Source organism: Chiloscyllium punctatum, chromosome 11 (assembly GCF_047496795.1).
Source record: "Chiloscyllium punctatum isolate Juve2018m chromosome 11, sChiPun1.3, whole genome shotgun sequence".
NCBI classification, from domain to species: Eukaryota; Metazoa; Chordata; class Chondrichthyes; order Orectolobiformes; family Hemiscylliidae; genus Chiloscyllium; species Chiloscyllium punctatum.
Window position 1 is genome coordinate 50,263,257 of NC_092749.1, and position 21,737 is coordinate 50,284,993.

General features: G+C 38.1%; 1 protein-coding gene across 1 annotated transcript in view; it reads left to right on the forward strand.

Moving 5' to 3' along the window:
- Positions 1 to 21,737, forward strand: part of ush2a (Usher syndrome 2A (autosomal recessive, mild)) — a 929,735-nt gene that overhangs the window by 298,442 nt on the left and 609,556 nt on the right. The window contains 3 exon segments of the mRNA XM_072580162.1: positions 5,801 to 5,834; positions 10,242 to 10,371; positions 20,103 to 20,127. Coding sequence (XP_072436263.1) covers positions 5,801 to 5,834; positions 10,242 to 10,371; positions 20,103 to 20,127 — 189 coding nt within the window.

Below are 21,737 nucleotides of genomic sequence, written 5' to 3' on the forward strand. Positions count from 1 at the left end.
GTTGAAAATTGCTGCATACTGCTTTGCAGAGGAACCTAGGTGTTATTGTGCATGAATCACAAAACATTGGTTTGCAGGTGCAGCAGGTAATTAAGAAGGTAAATGAAATATTGTTATACATTGTTAAAGGGATAGAGTTTAAAAATAGGAAGGCTAGGCTGCAGCTGTATACTGGTGAGGTCACACCTGGAGCACAGTGTACAGTTTTGGTCTCCTTACTTGATAAAGGATGTACTGGCACTGGAAGGGATGCAAAGGAGGTTCCCCAAGTTGATTCTAGAATTGAGAGTAGGTTTATGAGGAGAGATTGAGTAGACCGGAACTAAATTCATCAGGGGGCAGAGCATCGAGATAAGGGGGAGCAGGTTTAGCATTGAGATGAGGAAGAACTTCTTCACCCAAAGGGTTGAAAATCTATGGAATTCCCTGCCCAGTGGAAGCTTTTCAGGCGACCTCATTGAATATTTTTAAGGCAGAGATAGATTTTTGATCAGTAAAGGGATTAAAAGTTAGGGTGAGCGGGCAAGTAAGTGGAGCTGAGTCCACCAAAAGATCAGCCATGCTCTTATTGAACAGCAGAGCTGGCTTGAGGTACCATTTGGGCTACTTCCTGCTCTTATGTTCTTCTGTTCTTAAGGTTGAAAACCCATTTCCAAATGTCACTATGAAACGGAATCCATTTTCTGTCTGCACTTCACAGGCATTCCCTCTGATAATCAGGTAGAATGGAAAGTAAGGAACAAGGTTTTTACCAGCTTCACAGTCCCAACGTTGGCTTCTGGTAGCTTCAACTTTGAAACCATGTTTTTCTTCCCACTATAACACATATCGCCAAATTTACATGTGGACCAATGAGACAGGCACCAAATTCCAGCAGCCAAATGGATGAGTTACTTTCAGAAGCCTGACAATTGTCAGTATGTTTCCATATCCAAATTATGAGTGGCTTGGAGGGGAAAATGTAGGTGGTGGTGTTCCCATGTGTCTGCTTCCCTCATCCTTCTTGGTGGCAATTCTTATGGGTTGGAACATATAGTCCAAGGAGCATTCCTTGTGAATTTCTACAGTGCATCCTGCTGATGGTACACACTGCTGCCACTATACCTGTTGTGAAGACAGTATGTGGATGTCTTGTCAATTAAATGGGCTGCTTTGTCCTGGTTGGTGTCAAGCTTCTTGTGTGTTGTTGGAGCTGCACTCATCCAGGCATCCTTTTTTTATGCTTAATTGGAACGGAAAGCTAGTTTTCTTTTCCAGTCTGGTTCAAATAATTGAAAGAAAGACTTGGACGAATGTAAATAGTCGAACTGCACATATCAATTGTGATTCTTGCTGTAATTCAGATCATGCAAAAGAGTCAATCACAAAATACTTAATGGCTCAAAATATCTTACATTCTTGAACTTGTCATGTTTCTGTATGTGCAGCAGCATAAATTAAGGCCAGAACCTTATCAGAAACCCAGTCAACTTTTACATGAAATTATTCCTTTCCAAATAGAAATTGAAACAAGATTAAAAATGCCAGAGCCTTAGACTGATCAAAGCATTTTTTTTTGAGTTTACTTAAAATCCTTTATTTCAAAATAGTAAAGTAAACCAACTTGAGCTTTCCTTTCTAGTATCAGCATTTTAAACTCTTGGTTTTGGATAAGCAGGTGTAGCATGAAGTAATTTATATAGAATTACACAGTAACAAGGCCATTGTTTTATTTTTGTTTTTAAAAACTTTTCGACCATTATTAAGACCTAGCAAAAATTGATGACCTTTTAAGTGAACAGTTTTGTACAATTGATAGCTAACTAGCCACATGACAGATACACATGATGGAAAGTTTTGTAATTTACTTTTAGATGCTACAGCGCTTTAGTGAAGGTTGAAAAACCATCTCCAAATGTCACAATGAAACTGAGTCCATTCTCTCTCTCTGCACTTCACAGACGTTCCCTCTGGTAACCAGGTCGAGTGAAAAGCTCACACCTCAGATTAATTTTACTGTTTGTTGGCCTTGTGCACATTGCACTGGAACAATTCTTTCTGTGAGGTCAAATGCTGTTTGAGTCCTGTGGTGAGCCTCCTATCTCTGCGCATACCCACCACCCTCCCCCCCCCCCCCACCCCACCACCACCACCGCCCCCACACTCCAACTGTGTACTATTCATTAAAAACTCATCTCTTAACTGGGTTCCTCCATAAGACCAGCATCATCCATGTCATCTTTCAAAATCCATTGCATACCTGCAAGAGTGATGCCATCTGCAAACTATCCTTTTCACCTGTGTTATGTGTTGGGAGAGATGACAGAGATGGCAAAGCTGGCACCATACGTCTCAGGTGGTGCCCTGGTGGGTGATGCCACACTAACAGACCATACCAATCTGATTGGTGATCACCACCTGGATCAAGGAGCACTGACGGTTCTGCAGTGGTTCAGAATGTTACATGGATAAAACGTTAATTTTTCCAGTTTTGATTTTGACAATGTTGACCCCTCTTTTGGACTTAGCACCGATCTTCCGGTTCTTGGGCAAGATAGCTATGTGATCAAACCTGTAGATTATTGAAAGGATTGAAGTAGCTGTTGGCAAACTTTAGGTATTAGGCAAAAGTGAGGACTGCAGATGCTGGAAACCAGGGTCTAGATTAGAATGGTGATGGAAAAGCACAGCAGGTCAGATGAAGAGCTTTTGCCCAAAATATCGATTTTCCTGCTCCTCGGATGCTGCCTGACTTGCTGTGCTTTTCCAGCACCAGTCTAAACTTTAGATGTTGTCAGAGATAATTAAAGTCAAGCATACTGTGATAGTAACCACCCAAGTGGGGCCATGCACTCAGTTGACCTGGATCCACTGAGCTTAATAGTCCACTACAACCAAGAAGGTTTTATCCTTGAACTCCCAAGATCAAGATGGAAATGATGACTCTGTACGAATATTCCTTGTGCTCTTGTCTTTTGCAATTAGAAATCACGCCTTCAAAAGCCTTGGAAAATTCTGGCTAGAAAATTAAGTTGCAAGCCCTTGCCCAGAATTTGGTTGTGACCACGTTCCCCTGGTATAACTGCTGAAGAGTCCTCCATGACAGATCTAGGAATGGTCTACCTACATTTACCTATCACCATCCCACCCACCCTTCCCCCAGCCCCACCTCCCTCCTGCTATATATGTCTGAACTCCCTCCTCCCCCTCAGCTGTGATGAAGGGTTTCAGCCTGAAACGTTGACTTTCCTGCTCCTCGGATGCTGTCTGACCAACTGTGCTCTGCCAGCTTCACATCTATTGACCTTTACTTCTAGAATCTGCAGTCATTTCTGTCCCCTAATGGCAACCTTTTTGTCAGACCAACAAGGTTCAAGGAGGCTGAGGTGGTGGCATTCTCAGTAATGTTTCAGAACACAATTGCCCAGATAATACATTGACAATCCCAATACACAGAATTATCTTACCTTAGCACACAAGACATAAGCTTTATTGGGCTACTCAAATTTCCTCTCGTTTCAGGGTGGTTGTCATTAGGAACTTGGTAGACAAGCAAATTTGGGAATCTACATCTTCAGTGCAGTGTACGTCCTTTGCTGTAGGATTCCCCATGGGAATATGAGGCAATGCACCTGCAGTGGTTTACTATTTACCTCAGTGGGTGTACCATATACTGTCGTAAAACCTTATGGGTCTAATGGATAAACATTATATTCTGGATGACCTTTTTCCCAAAACTTTAGAATGGAACAATGACCAATGAATTATGAACTGTCTAACTAACAGATTTGCATCCTGGACATATACCAGACTGCAAGAACTTGGAGCAAAGTGACAGCCTAACACAATAGATTGTGCCTCAGCCATGACTATGGTGTGTAGATATGAGTTGTCATGGGATATTGATTCTATTGAAGCTAGCATCTCCTTGATTCTGTTGAATTATTTTTGTTGATGTTCTGCTTAAACAACTGCCATAGCATCTGATTAACATGTGTGAAATTGGGTATATGAACATACAGATTCGGAGAGGAAGTTGGCCATTCACCCTCTTCAACCTGCCCTGCCATTCAGTAAAATCATGGCTGTTCTGTTTGTTTCAAATTCCCCATTCTCATCTAATCTCAATAACCTTTGATTGTTTTGCCTTTATGACTCCAGGGTTAACAAAAGCAATTTCCCTCTGTCTTAAAATATTCAATAAGCTGCCTCTGCTGCCACTTGTGGTCAAAAGTTCTAAAGTCTCATAATCACTGTGTCTTATGGGGTCCTTCATAATATTGAATGCATGCTCAGCTTTGCATGTTTATCAGAGGGTGTTAACTAAAGCCGCTCATTCCACATATCTGGTGGCATATCTGGTATCAGATCATGTTGATTGACATCATATGTCCCTATTCTGTATACTGAATTCTGTAATCTATAATGTAATTCTAACATACAATAATAACATTCAACATGGATTACACTGGAAGTGTGCTTGAACAGTGCTGACACCATCTTGATTCTAAAATAGCTTTGAAAATCTAATGAGGTGCTTGGGGATACTTTACCACTTTAACAACACGGTGGCTCAGTGGTTTGCACAGCTGCCTCACAGTGCCAGGGACCCGGGTTCAATTCCTGCCTCGGGCAACTGTCTGTGTGGAGTTTGCACATTCTCCCTGTATCTGTGTGGGTTTCCTCTGAGTGCTCCGGTTTCCTCCCACAGTCCAAAGATGTGTCGGTCAGGTGAATTGGCCATGCTAATTTGCCGTAGTGTTAGGTGCATTAGTCAGGGGTGAATGGAGGGGATTGGATCTGGGTGGGTTGCTCTTCAGAGGGTCGGTGTGCACTTGTTAGGCCGAAGGGCCTGTTTCCACACTGTAGGGGATCTAATCTAATCTAACCACATCAGTCAAATTAAACTTGTACTGTTGGAGAGAAGCATTCTGAAACTTCTCAAAGGCAGAAGTCCCTTTTTGTTTGGAGTTATGACAAGAAATGTCAGAATGTTGAATTTGCTAGATACTTTTTAAACCTACTTAGGCATGTTGTAACTATTTTGACAGAATAGCCATTGCCATTTGCACAATCTATGTATTTCAATAATTATTGAGAAAGGAACCTGATATATGGGTATTAAGCCACACCTTGCACACTTACTGCCTATCCCAGCAAAATAAATAGTGCTGCTTTATTTCGAATCCAATAATGAAGGTTTGAAACTGTGTGAGATCCAAGGTAACGTTAAAGTTTTTTTTAAACATTAATGTCAGGTCTCGAGATCTCAAGGTCTTTGGTTAGATCTGCTGACATTCTACTAAAAGCTCTGGTGAACTGAAGTTGAAATCTGAGATTTCCTTCGACTGAGAATAGCACTGCTGCAGGCATTGGAGTGCGCAGTGAGTAAACAAATATAACTTAATTAATTATTAATTCACTGAACTCTGGGCACAGCTTTATTTATAAGTATTTTTCAAAGCTTAATCACCAGAGACTGGGTATCATCAGTTAAATTTCAGATAACTTTTTAACCCATATTTTAGACTTTTTAAAAAAAAGAATGTGAATTGTGCACAGAAGAATCATTTGGGATGCTGAAAAAAATGCCTCATATACATTTACTTCAAATTGTTCTCAATTGGTGACTGCCTCTAATGGCAACATATGATGTAGGTGCAAGAAAGCCTTTATACCAGAGGGAGCACCTAATGAGATTATAAGTGCCAAAGATAAAAATTGAACACCATTTCCTGGAAAACTTAAATTGTTCACAATTGGGCATATCTGTTGGATCAAGTGTTGGCAAATTTATTTGTGTTTACACAATAATTCAAAGGCTGCAGAACAAGAATACAACAGTTTGAAAACAGGTAAGAAAAGTATAAGATTAAAAATAAAATATATCAGGAAACCTACAGAAAGTTTCTTTTTAATGTCAAAAAGACCATGCAATTTTGTACAAAATTCAGTTTCAGTAGCTGAAATTATATAGTTACACAGATTGAGGACTCAAGATTATTGTATTTGATGATTTTGATCGAAAAAGATTAGTTTTCAGGTATGTCCTTCAATCATAGGGAGTTGGATGCAGCCTCAACTGTCTACTTTGAATAAATGAGCTTGTTTCTGGATGTGAGCAAAGTGAAAAACAAGGTGGGAAGCTCTATGGAATTATTACTGCTACATGTACATATTACCTTTTTAAAAAATTCCTTTCTGTTTTGATACCCTTGAGAATGTATACAAACTGTAGAAGGGCAAAAGTTATATCACTGCTCCTTCTCCCTTTGCTTTTCACCTTGAAAAGCAGTGAAAAATCATTCTGATATGGTTCCTTAATGCCATCTGCTTGTTGACTCAGTTATTTCTTCTTTCAGTAATCTCTAGCATTTCTTCCAAAACAATACCATAATCTTGTCAAACAATGTTGAAAACACAGGATATAATTGTCAATTGAAAGCAGAAATAAATATTTATGTTTTTAACCATGTACATATTTTCATGCTTCCAATCTATAATAATTAAACATTTTCAAAATCAGCCGAATGAGTGACAGTTTTCCTCTACATTTACAGAACCTCCAATGTTAATAGTGGAGCTTCAGTGCTGTAAATACACTACACCTTCAGTACTTCTTCTCAAAACCTCTCATGTGATCACGCACTAATTCTGCTGTCATAGTTCTTTGACGCTTGCCTTTTTACCTTTTTACATACTTGGTATGGAGTAATGCTGGTCAAGTTATATGACCAATTGTTTCTCTCTGATGAAGAGAGCTGCCTACAATGCTTTGTGGGCTATGGCTAATTATTGGTACTTCTGCTCAATCCAAGGAAACAAGTAGCACTTGCTCCTGGAAAGCTCGCTGTCATGTAAACAAGTTTAAGACTGTTATCTATTACAGGCATGAACTTTAATGAAAGTAAGCATGTGAAATTGAATTAACTGTAAAGGACCATATGAGAGTCTTACCAGAAAACATGTGGATGAAAAGAGACAGAGAGATTTGAAGATAGATTGATTGATTGGAAGTAAGTCAAAATAAATGTAGAGCTTTGAAAGCTATCATGAATGACATGCATAGAGATAAGAAATGAAGAAATGCAGTGACCTATAATTGTCTCGCAAGTGATTTCAGAGTTGTTAAAATTAATTGTGAAATCTCCTATTAGAGGCTGTATGCCTCTAGTGTTTTCTCTGTGAATGCTTCCAGGAAGTAATTATTTAGTACGTCAACTATTTTTAGTTCATCCTTTCTTTAAACTCTATTAGCATCATTAGGCAATCTCACTTCTTCTTTGATAACCCTCTCACTGTTGAAGATTTCAAATGATTTCTTTGCTGTTGTATTTGACTTCCACAGTTACTTTTAATTCCAGATACCCTTTTGTCCATTGGCCATTTTTTGTTGCATTTGTTTAGAGGATGCTGTTATTTCCAAGCATTCCCCTCCTTCTTTCTCATTTCAGGTGATATCAATTATTTTTAAAACTTAAATGATAAGACTAAATAAAATTAAAGGCAAATTACAGCATTTCTCAAAGATCACATTTTTGGGGTTGACTCATGCTTATGGATTGTATTTTAAAACAAAAATGGAAGAGATGCATTTATCTATGCCAGCAACATGAAAAATGTTTGTTGCAAATTGGCAGCTTATTATATGCAGGGACAGCTTTTATTTTCTATGGATGATATTGTCGAAAGTTTAAATTTCAGACCAAGCAGAAGGAACAATGAGTCTAGGAAATGAGTCTCCATTAAGAGTTTGAGTCATAATTCTGTAAACTTCAATGAAAAGAAGATTGAGCATGGTGAAAAATCAATTGCTAATTTGTTATGAGCCTGTTATGAGCAATGCAATTTTGTCTCAAGGAAATAAAGTTAAGACTACAAACGCAGACGTTAACATTTGTTTCAAGATATCACAACTCATGGGCTATTTCAGACTTCTGCAACAAGAATCTTTGTCACGTCTTATATCCATTAGTCATTATGTCCAGGAGAACAAAGTTATTTGATTTCTCATCACAGCTGGGCAACTAATGATCAATAACGTTGCTGGGAGAATAATTCTAGTCATGTACAGCACAGGTATTCACAGAAAATACATTCCTGGACAGATTTGCTGGCAAATAATGTAGTGAGATGTCAGAGGCACAGTCCCACCACTTCCTTTAGCTAAAATTATCAGAGAGAATTATTTGGGAAGCAGAAACGATCTTTGGCATTGAGCTGGAATCTGAAGTTACTGGAAATAAGGAGGAGAAATTCATGTCCATATTCTTCTTGAAATCAGTAGCATTTTTAGCAAATTTGCTGGAAAATGCCAAGAATGGAGCCTCCATCAAATATTGGAGAGCTTACCTGTTACCCCTGCTATTGCTGGCATCTCATTCCCTTCACAATGCTGACAAAAATGGTCTGGTCCAGACCAATTTGAAATTCCCTCTCTTCCATTCTATGCGTCACCATTTAGCAGGATCGCCATGTGGCCAACAATTCTGGAAATGTAGGGGTCCTTAAATGGAAAAAGCTAGTCTTCTTCTAACCTTATCTTCTTTTTGAAAACAGAGCATTTTTACTATCTTTCCCTTTTGAGGTTATCCCTCAATAGGTTTTCCCTTTTCCGCTTCTCATGCCACCTGTTTTGATGCTGTATAATTGTTTGCATGAGCAGCACTTTAGGTTTTACGTCCTCACATATTTTGATGTCAGGATGGGCACGAGGGACCCATCACATATATGGAACAAATCCCGAGAGTTGATATTGAGCTGGATACAAAGGTGTGGGTTGTTGTGGTTCTGTTCGCCGAGCTGGGAATTTGTGTTGCAGACGTTTCGTCCCCTGTCTAGGTGACATCCTCAGTGCTTGGGACCCTCCTGTGAAGCGCTTCTGTGATCTTTCCTCCGGCATTTGTAGTGGTGGCATTTGTAGTTTGTACAAATGCCGGAGGAAAGATCACAGAAGCGCTTAACAGGAGTTTCTCAAGCACTGAGGGATGTCACCTAGACAGGGGATGAAACGTCTGCAACACAAATTCCTAGCTCAGCGAACAGAACACCAACAACGAGCACCCTAGCTACAAATCTTCACACAAACTTTGAAAGGTGTGGGTGTAACTCCAATCCATAAAGGCAAATGCTGTCGCAAGACCTTCAGATTATAAGTTCACTGGGAAAAAAAAATGTGCCAAAGACAAGTATTGCACATGATTTCATGAAAGATTTTGTTATTACTCTTTTGGTCAAAGTACTTTTTGAAGAGGGAAGCAATATTTTAACCAGGATAATTTGATTTGACTGTTACACTGTTATTTTCTGTCTATAAAGCAAAGTATCATAATGGTCCATACTTGGCTGATTAGCTCAGGGTTTGACTTTGTAAAGATTTGACAAGTAAACATAAGAGTATATATGAAAGATAAAATGCCTAGCTTGTCAGAGCATAAAGGTTTATTATATAAGTTATTTTTGTAGTCTGCTGAAGCATTCTATGGATGTAGGTTTGCTCGCTGAGTAGAAAGGTTCATTTCCGGACGTTATGTCACCAAACTAGGTAACATCTTCACTGAGCCTCAGGCAAAGCACTGCTGAAACTTTCTGCTTTCTATTTATATGTTTGGGTTTCTTTGGATTGGTGATGTCATTTCCTATGGTGATGCTATTTCCTGTGGTGAAGTCACTTCCAGTTCCTTTTCTCATGGGGTGGTAGATGGGGTAGAAGCATTCTATCCCTGAATTGTACTATTGCATTGTTAGATATAAAAGAGTTATGGCACAACTCCAACTTTCAGATTCTTAGGTCATTTATACAAATGACCAATAAGTGTACTGAAGAAAATATCAACGTGAGACCCCAAACTTGTGCCTATTGTGTATTAGTTTGATCTTACATCAAATGTAGATGATGTTATAACTATTGTTACCCAAAGATGTCACTAATTTCTTTCCCTCTATAGTATGTATATCATTTCCCGGTAAAAGTATGAGTTATTTCTAATGCCTTCACTAACACATGGTGTCAGAATACGGCCACATCTCACTTTTATTAGGTTGGACTCTACACTGTTTAAACATTGGTTTGCTTAAAATTCCTCATTAGAATGATTTTACAATTCACGTATGCCCATCTCTTAATTTTCTGAAGTTAAACTTGCATTCATTTGGGAATCAAGGAAAACACTCTCCACTTTCCAAAGTGATACTAGCAACAATTTGAAATACGTTATTTCATTAAACATTTTTAATTGAATTTTCTATTCCATGTCTTTCAGGGTATTTAGAGTACATTCAAGTGCTTTTTCTGGTGAGATGCAATTTGAGGTTTCATTTCAACTAAAGACAGACAGGTTAAATGGTTTGCTTTTCTTTGCTTATAATAAAGAAACAAAGACAAACCTCAGTGTAAGTCATTTAATATTTTCTGCTTCTATTAATAAGTAGAACTACAACCTATGTAAAAGGTACAGGAGTAGGCCATTCAGTCTTTTAGCCTGCTTGGCCATTTAATAAGATCATAAGTGATCTAATTATAGCCACAAATCTGCATTGCAGCCTTTCACCGCCCCCATTCCCACCACCATTTACCAAAGATCCATCTGAATTTGCTTATACTACCTTTTCAGTAAGTGCATTCCAAAGATTCAAGACTATCTGAGAAATAATTTTGCCTTATCTTTATTTAAATTGACAACGCCTTCCCTTTGAAAAGTAACTCCTAGTTCTAAACTCTCCCATAATAGGAAATATCCTCTCCCCATTGACACTGTCAAGACCCTTCAGGATCTCATTTCTTTCAATCATGTCTTTCTCATCTAATATACAGTGAATATAAGCTAGGCCCATCGAACCGTTACTCATGAGAAAACCCACTAATTCCATGTCTAGCAGGTAGTCTAGTAAACCTCTTCAAACTACTTCCAATGCATATACATCCTCCATTAAATATGGTGACCACTCCTGTATACAGTTCTCCAGATGCTCTGGTAGTGTCCCATATAATCTCCTTATTTTGTACTTAATTCTCCTTGTAATAATTGATAACATTTTATTAGTTTATACTTAGATTTATTGTCATATAAAAAAGTGTTTTTTTCTGCATACCAAACATAGAGTGTCACCCCACTCCAATGCCATCTTGAAACATTGAATATAATTCAAGGTTTTACTGAAATAGAGTTCATCTTTCCCTCTTCTTTTTGTTATCCTCCACCACTCCTCCATTTGCTGTGACATATTCCAAGGTCACAGTACCATCCTGCCTTCGCTGTCACCGTCAATCCCACAACTGCCATGTCCAAGCTGGAGTCATGGACCAGGTCACATATCTCCTGCTCCTTCTCTGATGCTCCTCCAGCTGTGACTCTGGTCATTGGCTGCTAAGGTCCTGGCTGCGGGTTCCTCCACCACCAAAGCTTTTGATGTCAGCAAACCTTTGTGATGTCAGCACCAGAGCCTGGGCTGTGTAGGCTCAGCCCCAACTGACTGCCCCATGGGAAAGAAGCCACAGGAAGACTGTGAAAATTACTTTTCCTCATTAGTTTCTTTCCGTGAATGTTAATATTTTATCATTCATATACCGGGGCATCTAGATCCCTCTCCATCTCAGAGCTTTTCAATCTCTTCTAATTTAGATAACATACTACATTTTTACTCTTTGTATGGATAAGGACAGTGCTGCATTTTCTCACATTATACTCAATTTGCCAAATTTCTGTCCACTTATGCAAGATATCTGTATCATTTTGCACTTTCCTTGTGTCCTCTTCACAACTTAGAACAAAGATAGGTTGGAAACTATCAGCAAATTTGGCAACCATACCTTTGGTCCCTTCATCCAAGATTATGTTTTAACTTGTAAAGAGTTGAGGTTCTGACATTAATCCCTGTGGTACATCACTCATTACATCTTGTCAACCAGAAAATGACCCAGCAATGGTTATTCTCTGATTTCTATTGACCAGCCAATCTTTTTGTGATAATATGTCAACCCCTACACCAAGATCTTTTACTTTTTGCAATACCTTCAAAAAATGTTTTAATGCAGCTTAAAGGAAAAAAATTGAAATCTTGTAAGAACCATGTTCACAAGTATCATGTTCTTCTTTTCTCTCATTTGGTCTTCCTCTCTTTGTAAATGTAATTTAATGCAAATTTATGTATGCATTTAGAAATGAAAATATTACATATTTATTTGTTTATATTTATATATTTGTTTATTTGTTTACCAATGTGCTGAATTTGCATTTGAACATTATATAAGTTCCAAACAAAAATCATTGGACATATTTCTCTTGATTTCTTGAATAAATTTAGAACATCCATAGACAGATGGAAATAAACTTATTGAATCACTTCTAAGTGAGCAATGTTCTCCTACTTTCAGTAGATGTGTTAACTTATTTAAGATAAATTGGTTAATACTGGATCAATCAATGTGGTAACTTAAAATTCTGAAAAACATAGTATTGATTTGTATTTGCTTTGTCTAGCAGAGAAGAGGACATTTCACATTAAGGTTGTATTAAGATTTTCTTCCACATAAGCACTAAAATTTTGATATATGAATGCTTTGTTTAGGTTATAGGGGTTAATATTTAATTATAGAATATTTTACTAATGGCAGCAATGACCTGCTTGGAAGGATAAACCATGGTAAGAACTATGAATGATGTGAAACATGTATGCCATCATTTTTATTGTCACTGCAATTGCTAACTATCAAAGTAACAGCAACAGGCATGTGGATAGGATTTGTATGATGATTGATAATTAAAATTAAGTTACAGCTAAAGCTATTTATGAAGTTTTGATAAAAAGTGAAAATCAATGTAGTACTGTGCTGTTACTGCTGCAGTATTCTTTGATCAATAATATTTACAAATTACGGTAAACTTCATTTTCTGAAATATAATAATGTTTGATTTTGTTTCCTGTGGAAAACAACCATGTTAGGAATCTACTGATTATTCTCAGGATATCACAAGGGTGTGTTGTTTTTTTCTCCAGCCCCATAGTTCTGTTGGATCACAGGGCTGCTCTCTCATTAGAGGCAGACAACTGGTAGTGTTTTAACCTGAGGGTCACCACACCTCACTTGAGGGAGGGGTTGAGAAGAAGAGTCCTTTGTCATAACATCAGCCAGTATGGGAATTAAACCTATGCTGTTGGAATTATTCTGCATCGCACACCAGCCTTCCAGCTAACTAAATCACTTTATCAAAGCTCAGAACATTCTACTTTCATCAACTGATTAGATTAGATTAGATGACTTACAGTGTGGAAACAGGCCCTTCGGCCCAACAAGTCCACCCCGACCCGCCGAAGCGCAACCCACCCATACCCCTACATTTACCCCTTACCTAACACTACGGGCAATTTAGCATGGCCAATTCACCTGACCTGCATATCTTTGGAGTGTGGGAGGAAACCAGAGCACCCGGAGGAAACCCACGCAGACACAGGGAGAACGTGCAAACTCCACACAGTCAGTCGCCTGAGGTAGGAATTGAACCCGGGTCTCTGGCGCTGTGAGGCAGCAGTGCTAACCACTGTGCCACCGTGCCGCCCTACGATCTATGTAAGAAAGTCTATCTCATGCTTCAAATATGCACTTTTCGATGACATGTGGATCCATTGCCTCATGAGCTAAAAACTACAAATAATGCCATCTACCAAATCTCATTCATCTGTTTCATTTCCATTAGTGTTCTTAGTGTTTTGTGAACAGGCATCTAGGTCTGCCTGGGATTCTTGATTTTTTTTTGGAATACAGTAGATCAATGTAAAAGTATCTATTTCATTGTCTTGCATTCAGTATTTTAATCAATTAAAATTGTAAATTCTTCATTGTAATTAACTGTGAATGTAACTTATTCTAAAAAAAACTTTACTTACATCATTATATATTAACAGTAGATGACGAAAACAAGTTAAGAAGTTATCCGATATAACATTCACGTATGTCACTGAATAAAACAAGAGTATTTGTGTGATTACGGACATTCCATACCTCTTTCTTTGTAACACTCTTAAATGTTCACTGTGAGGAAGCCTCAAAGTCTTAACAATCAAGGGTTCAATCATTGGAAAGTATCAATCAAAATCCTGGAAATCCCTTCCGAATAACACTGCGCATGTACCTACATCCCAGGAACTACAGCGGTTCAAGGAGGCACATTATTATTACCTACACATGGATAACCAAGGATGAAAAATAAACAGGACCATAGAAACGTTGTAGCACTAAAGGAAGCCATTCAGCCCATCATGTCATCAAACTAGCCAGCCATTCTAATCCCATTTTCAGCACCTTGTGCATACCATTGGAAGTCTCAGAGCTTCTGGTGCAGGTAGAGTTTTCTTTTGTTTTTAGTAAGTTGAAGAGTTTGGCCTCAATGACCAAGTCAGGCAACAAATTTTGATTCCCTACCCCCTCATATGCCTCAAATCCTTTTACCAATCGTCTTAAATGCCAGCTTAGACAGTGACACCAACATTCCATGATTGAAGTTTTAAAAGCAATAGCCATCCAGTGGTGGCTGAGGCAACTATTAGACAGATAATTAAACCTGCATTTATGGGATTGAGTAGGCACAGATCTATACAGCAACTGCCCATGTTATTTCGCGGTTCCTCCTGACCCCACAATTTGAATCATTTTAAACTTCATATCTTATGGTGATCTTCAGCTCTACCTGTTGATAAAACTTAGTGGACAATGCATGGTAAATGCTTTGCTCATTTGTGTTCCAAAATCTGAGTGATGATAATACGTACGCTATCAGATTTTGAGTTGAATGTTGGAAGGCCCTACTCAGATCAACACTTTGGTTATCAAGGAGAAAGTGAGGACTGCAGATGCTGGAGATCAGAGTCGAAAAGTATGGTGCTGGAAAAGCACAGCTGGTCAGGCAGTATCCGAGGAGCAGAAGAGTCAACTTTTCGGGCATTGTGGTTACCTAGACTGTCAGAATTAAGTCACCTAGGTGGAATAAATAAACAGGTCTTTGGGATTCTATTGCACCTTTTTTTTCAGCCTGAAGCACATGTAAAAATAGTCCAACTCATGTTTATTACACTATTGAAATAAGTGCCCTGCATTAACTCCCTGAATACTTTTACTGTGCCGAGCCTAGCACAAAGGACTGCACCGTTCTTAGCAATGCAAAATATCCATGCTTTGTTTTCAGGATTTCATATTACAGTATTATGGTACAACATCTACTGTTTTAAATTGTCCAGTGTTGGCAGTTTCTAGTGATACCTTCAGAGAAACCAGAGGCATGATGCGCCTCTTTACACGAGAATCAAACCTCAGTCCATCACCAATCTGTGACTCAGCAATGTTCTTCATTCATCAGCCATGAGTTTCAAACTTTTTAATAGGTTTGTGGTATTTGAATCCTTCTTTAAAGTCTTTACTCATAAAGTGAAGCCTTTGTTAATACATTGCCCTTTTGATCCCATTACTTTCTATAATTTAGACCTTTTATCATGAAGAATTATTTTATTGATGGTTATCATGTCCACAGGAGGGTCGGTCAACTGTCAGTATTAATCATAGTTGATTTTTTTATGCATTTACTTCATGGGAAAAATGGCCTGTGGCTCCAACTTAATTTTCTTTTGAAGGTATTATCTGAGTTTTGCATTTCTTCCAGTTCTTTCCTTTTGCTTTTTATTTCTCATACTTCCAAATTTGCATAAGCTACTGGGCTGCCCTTAGGCTTATATCAGTCTAAAACTGTCAACGAAGATCCAATTAGGTCCTCTGAGAGATAATAAATGATCACAAAGGGTTTTTTTTTAATTGATACATTAGATCTGATACTTTTGCTTCCAAAAATTGTGTTAAATTCAATTTAAAGATTTCTGCCAAGGTACCTAAGACCAGTAGCATTTTAATCAATAGCAATAGCAACTTGTACATTTATCGTGTTTTTTTTGGAGGAAAGCATTCCAGCTTGCTCCATCTGAGTGTAATCAGATAACAACTACATTTAAATAAGACTGTGCTTTTGTCTGAAGTATCAAAAAATTTTAGTTTTCTTTAACCCTCTTTCAGTTTCTTAGACACTTTTATAGATTTTGTATATTCCCAGCAATTTCTTCTTGCAACTGAGATTTCTAGCAGTTGCAAGTTTTCATTTTTATTAAATTTGTTATGTATCACCAAGGACAATTTTCACTCTGCATTTGAATCTCCTGTCAACACACATTACAAGATTCATCCTAATAGTTCTTAAAAATTACTAATTTTTTGGCTAGTGCTTTAAGCTATATGAACAGGACAGTTAAAGGAAAATGGTTGCATTGTAGACATGAGTCGATGACATGAAGGGACTTCTGGGTGGATTAAGTTTTCCACACTTATGCAGTCAGTCAGAACAGAAAGTAGTGGAGTTCTGCATAGTGCAGAAGAGAAAACATATTGTGCAGATTGCAACTAATTAAATACACATTTTTCAACTTGATATGGAGAGTTGAGTACAACCTGAACTAATATTAATCTGGTGTTGATTTCATTTTTTTTAGGAAAACATTTGATGCAGATTTGAAGTACATTAGATTAATTTGTTTTTCCACTTTTCATTGAGTTGTAATGCTATTAGATTAGATTAGATTCACTACAGTGCGGAACCAGGCCCTTCAGCCCAACCATTCCACACCAACCCTCCAAAGAGTAACCCACCCAGACCCATTTTCTTCTGACTAATGCGCCTAACACTATGGGCAATTTAGCATAGCCAATTCACCCGACCTGCACGTTTTTGGACTGTGGGAGGAAACCAGAGCACCCGAAGGAAACCCATGCAGGCATGGGGAGAATGTGTAAACTCCACACAGACAGTCGCCCGAGGCTGGAATCGAACCTGGGACCCTGGTGCTGTGAGGCAGCAGTGTTAACCACTGTTTTGCCTACAGCATTAATAAATTTTTAAAAAAACTTTACAAGTAGTTTTCACTATTATATTCACAGTTATTTTACTGACTGCATATGCAATCTAACTCTGCTATAAATGGGCTGAGATTTAAAGTGGTTAGTATAGGTACCAAGTTTAAGATGAGCACAGAGAGTGGAGAGAGGCTTAATTCTGTTCACAGCACCATGAGACGAGGGGGTGAGTTTATAAAATGTTTATAAAACATCATGTCAAGACAAGAGTCAGCAGATTTAAAACAAATGTGGATTGAAGGAATGGTTTCATTCTGAACACAGTGCCAAGAAAGGAGACAGCAAGTTTAAAAAGAGTGTGGTGAACAGGGAATGAGTTTAAGTACCTTACAACTGAAGAAAAAGGAAGTGAAATTAAGTTAGTTACTAGTAAGTTTTTTCTAGTAAATTAATTATTCTAAGGGTAACAAAGAGTTTTGAGAGTAACAACATGGCAAATCAATTGCAATAAATGAAGTGTATATCCTTCAGTATGTATAAGGTTATTGACATCCCACATCTCCAAAATTAATACATCTGCAGGATGTATCACCAGCTATACAAGCTTGAATTTCAGGTTTCAGAACCTAAGCAGTGGTTGGAGCCAGTCACCAAGTCCTAATGGCCTACATCCAAGGTTTTTAAAGAAAATGGCTCCCCGATAGTGGAGGCATTGGCCAAAGTATTCTAAAACTCAGTGGGTTTTACGAGGGTTTCAACAGCTGAAAAACTGCCATTATGATGCCTTTGCTTAGGAAGTGAGGGCGATAGAAAACAGGAGACTATAGGACTGTTTAGCATTAACAGTTGTTATTGAGAAAATGTTAGAGTCTGTTATTAAAGAGGAATGGCAGGCCATTAGAAAAGTTTAATGTAATCGAACAGAGTCAACATGGCTTTGTGGCAAGGTGGTCTTCCTGAAGTATTCAAGATTTTGAGGGCTCTGACAGATTAAATGTTGAGTTGTTACCACTAGTGAGTGAATCTCAAATTAATTGACACAGTTGCAGAATAAGGAGATGCAAAGGAGATGCAAAGGAATTTCTTTTCTCAGAGAGCAGTGAATATCTGGAATTGTCTGGAATGTTTGGAATCTAGCTGTCAGAACTCCAAGGGAGTTCTGAAGGCTAAATCACTAAAGTATTTAAAGATGAGGTAGGTAGATTTTTGAAAGATTGAGTTGAGGACTATGAAGAACTGGCATGGCAGAAGAGTTAGGTTTTGGGAAGATCAGCTATGATGTTGCAGAATAGCAGGAAAGGCTTATGATCTTTTATACAATAACCACATGATGAAATAATGTGCAGATGAATGTCATCTTGTCCAACGTTGGCTCGCTTTGCCCACTAAACAACAAAAAATTGAAAGGACTGTTGAATCTGGAAATCAGAAATGGAAGTAGAAGTTGCTGGAAAAACTCAGCAGGTCTGGCAGCATCTGTGGAGAGAAATCAGATTTAATATTTGGGCTGCAGTGATCATCTTCAGAACATGAGCCAGATGTGTTTTCTTGCAACGATCAACAATAGTTTCATGGTCATCAGTAGATTCTTCATTCCAGATTTTTTTTATTGCCATGGCAGGATTCAAACCTGGGTCCTGTTAGCTGGGTTTCCTGGATTTGTGTTTATTGATAAAACCACTAGGCCATTGCCTCCAGGTTTCTGACAGCTTAGCTGCTTTTTCTGAGTTCAATGGATATTGGAAAAGATTCCTATTCACAGGTATTGTATTTCTTCCTTTTAAAATCACCACTGTTAAAACCTTCTCAAAAAGCTCACTCTCAACTTCCAACTTTCTATCTCCAACCAATATTTCCTTTTGTTTTACTGAACACTTAGCAAAACATGTTCCAAACATTCATACAAAGCATGACCATTAAACTTATAGATTTTTAGAGTTTTGCTTGCTTATTTGGTCGTATTGCCAACCTGGACAATAAAGCATGGGTGTCAGCGTCCCATACTCCCCCAACAAGGTTTCCTGCCCTTTAAAATCAATTCATTAAATATATTTGCTGGTCTATTCTTCTGTGACCAGATTGCCAATATGGCCTACCAGAGGGCTAATATACCAGTCCTGGTATATTAGCTTTTGTGTGTCTTCTTTATCCATACATTTTGAATATTGAAATCATGGCATGTTTAAGGAAAAAAACAAAATTATTTATGGAGGAGATAACACATTAAAGATGAGTTAGTAATCGTTTTCAGTCCTAAATTTTATTAACTGTATTGATGGAAGTAAAGATTGTTAATTTTTAACATTTAGCTTTAGTATTAATTAATGCATCAGTATTCATTTGGAGGAGAGGGAGATTTCATTAATTAAGGTAGGTTTTGCCAATTTAAGTAGGTGCAGCCTCTACTGTTTTATTGCAACTTCAAGGATACAGCAGTGTCTGTGACTTTATTACTAATTGATATATCTACTCATTTTCAATCTTTGCAAATTAAAATACATGAACAACTTTTATCATGCATTTCAAATCCTTCATTGGTTTACAAGATCATAAGTAAAGTGCAGTATTAATTGAATGGAAAGACGCATTTGCATTGTGTTTTTTTTCTAATTTTGGATTGTAATACAGACTGAATTGCACTCTGTAATTTTGAGCTTCACGTTCAATGCAAATTCAAGTACAGTGCAAGTTGACTTCTATTTGGGATCTTCTTAATGTGATGAAAAATGGAAAAGTGTTATACTTAAGAAGCAAGGTACAATGGCCTCAGTGAATGTAAATGGACAAATTAAGTAAGTAATAGTCGCTGAGGAAGAAGAACTCAAAATAAACTTCCCAGTCTTTCACACTGGGAGCTTAACTGAAGCAGTAGTACTTTGCAGACAGTATGAACTAAAACAAGGTTTATGGCACTTTTTACAAGTGATTCTGTAATAATGTGACAGGTGTGTTCCTCAGCCACCTCGTGCTATAGACAATTGTGCTATGGGAAACCACGATAGAAATCGTGTTGTAGAAGAACGCACTATGGAAAACCTGCTATACCTATCCAGCAGAATGTTTGTGTTACTCAAACAATGTCCTCAATTCATCAATCGCCTTATAGACAGTTTGCACTTATGAAACATGCATGACAGGAGGACGATCTGTAACTATTTCTCTTTGATTTGGAACTGGTTTTCAAATTCTCAGATAATATATTCCTAATGAAATCTTCTTATTTTGGTTTGTTATTTAGGTCATTGGTGATTATTTACATAAAAGTACAGTGATTCATTTCAGTTGGAATGGAGATGGAACCTTGCGCCATTTGGTGTTAACATCTATGTTAGCCATCTAGTCAACTGGTGTCCCAGTAAACTTTTGCGTTCTTTTTGACTTTTCTTTTGAGACTGTGTCTATGTGGCAGTTTGAGCTATGGCCTGGTACCACTCTTGCATTTCAGTCAGGAATTAGTAGCTTCAAGTCCCATCCCAGCAACTTGACCAACTATTCCAGGCTACAGACATACCTTCCCAAATTTTTGGAGGTGCTATCTTTCAGATAAACCAAAGGAATACAATGTGGGAAACATGAGGTTAGGCATTTTGGTAGGATGATAGACAGGCTGTTGGTTAATAAGGGGATTATGGGTTATGGGGGGGGAAAGCTTGAGAATGGGAAATGTATCAGCCATGATCGGAAGGCAATGCATTTTTGTTGGGCAGAATGGCCTAATTTTGCTCCTATGTTATGGTCCAATTTGTACTCTTAGGTGGACTTAAATGATCATGTGACATAATTTGAAGACCAGAGAACCTTCCCTGATTTTCTAACTAATATTTATCCTTGAACCAACAACAATAAAGCAGATTATCTGGCCATTGTCATATACTTGTTTTGTGGGACCTTGCTATGCACCATAAGTCCTGCACTTAACACCCTGAAGGGTAGCTGTGTTGCCTATAAAATACTTTGGGGTAACTTGATGTTATGAAAAATGCCAATTATTTATTGTAGACGTTAACATTATTTAAAGGGATTTAAAAGGGACTTGAGGGGCAGCATTTTCACGCACAGTTGGTTCATATGTGGAATGAACTGCCACAGGAAGAAGTAGATGCAGGTATAGTTACAACATGTAAAAGATATGTGGACGGGTACATGAATAGGAAAGGTTTGGAGGAATATAGGCCAAATGCAGGCAAATTGTACTAGTTTACTTTGGCAAATTTGGTCAGTATGAATGTGTTGAACTGAAGGGTCTATTTCCATGCTGAATGACTCTATTACTGTGTTTCCAGGTCGCAAATGTGCCCATGGTGGTGGGAAATGGGGTTGCAGGGCATGGGAGAAGTAGTCACAAGTCCTGAATTTCAAGGAATCTGCCAAACAATGGCCAAATATTGGCCTTTTCAGGCTGGATGAATAAGCACAAGCCTTTCAAATTGAACAGAGCAATAGTTTAAAATGAAAGGTAAGAGAGAATAGACACTTCAGGAAGCAGTTTTCTTTTAATATTGTTTCACCACTGGGTGAAACAATATTAAAAGACAAAGTGCTTGAGTGCAGGACAAAGTGCAGGACAAAGTGCTTGAGGAGCACTTCAACTCTAAAAAGACTGGAGGCAGTGCAAATCTCAAAAACTAGAAATCACAAAATTTGTGAAACTGTTGGTGAGTACGTTGTGGCAATGACAAATTTATCACTACGTTGCAAAGATGCCACATCCTTAAGCTGTGCGTTTCAAGACAAATATGTGTGTTGTCACAAAACTAGTCCCTTTTCTTGCTAAAAGCTGTTCATTGGCTTAAGGAGACTCCGACCCTGATTTTTGTCAGAGGGGCAATTAACCAAGTTGGACTCCGATCTGTCTGGTATGGTACGGAGATGA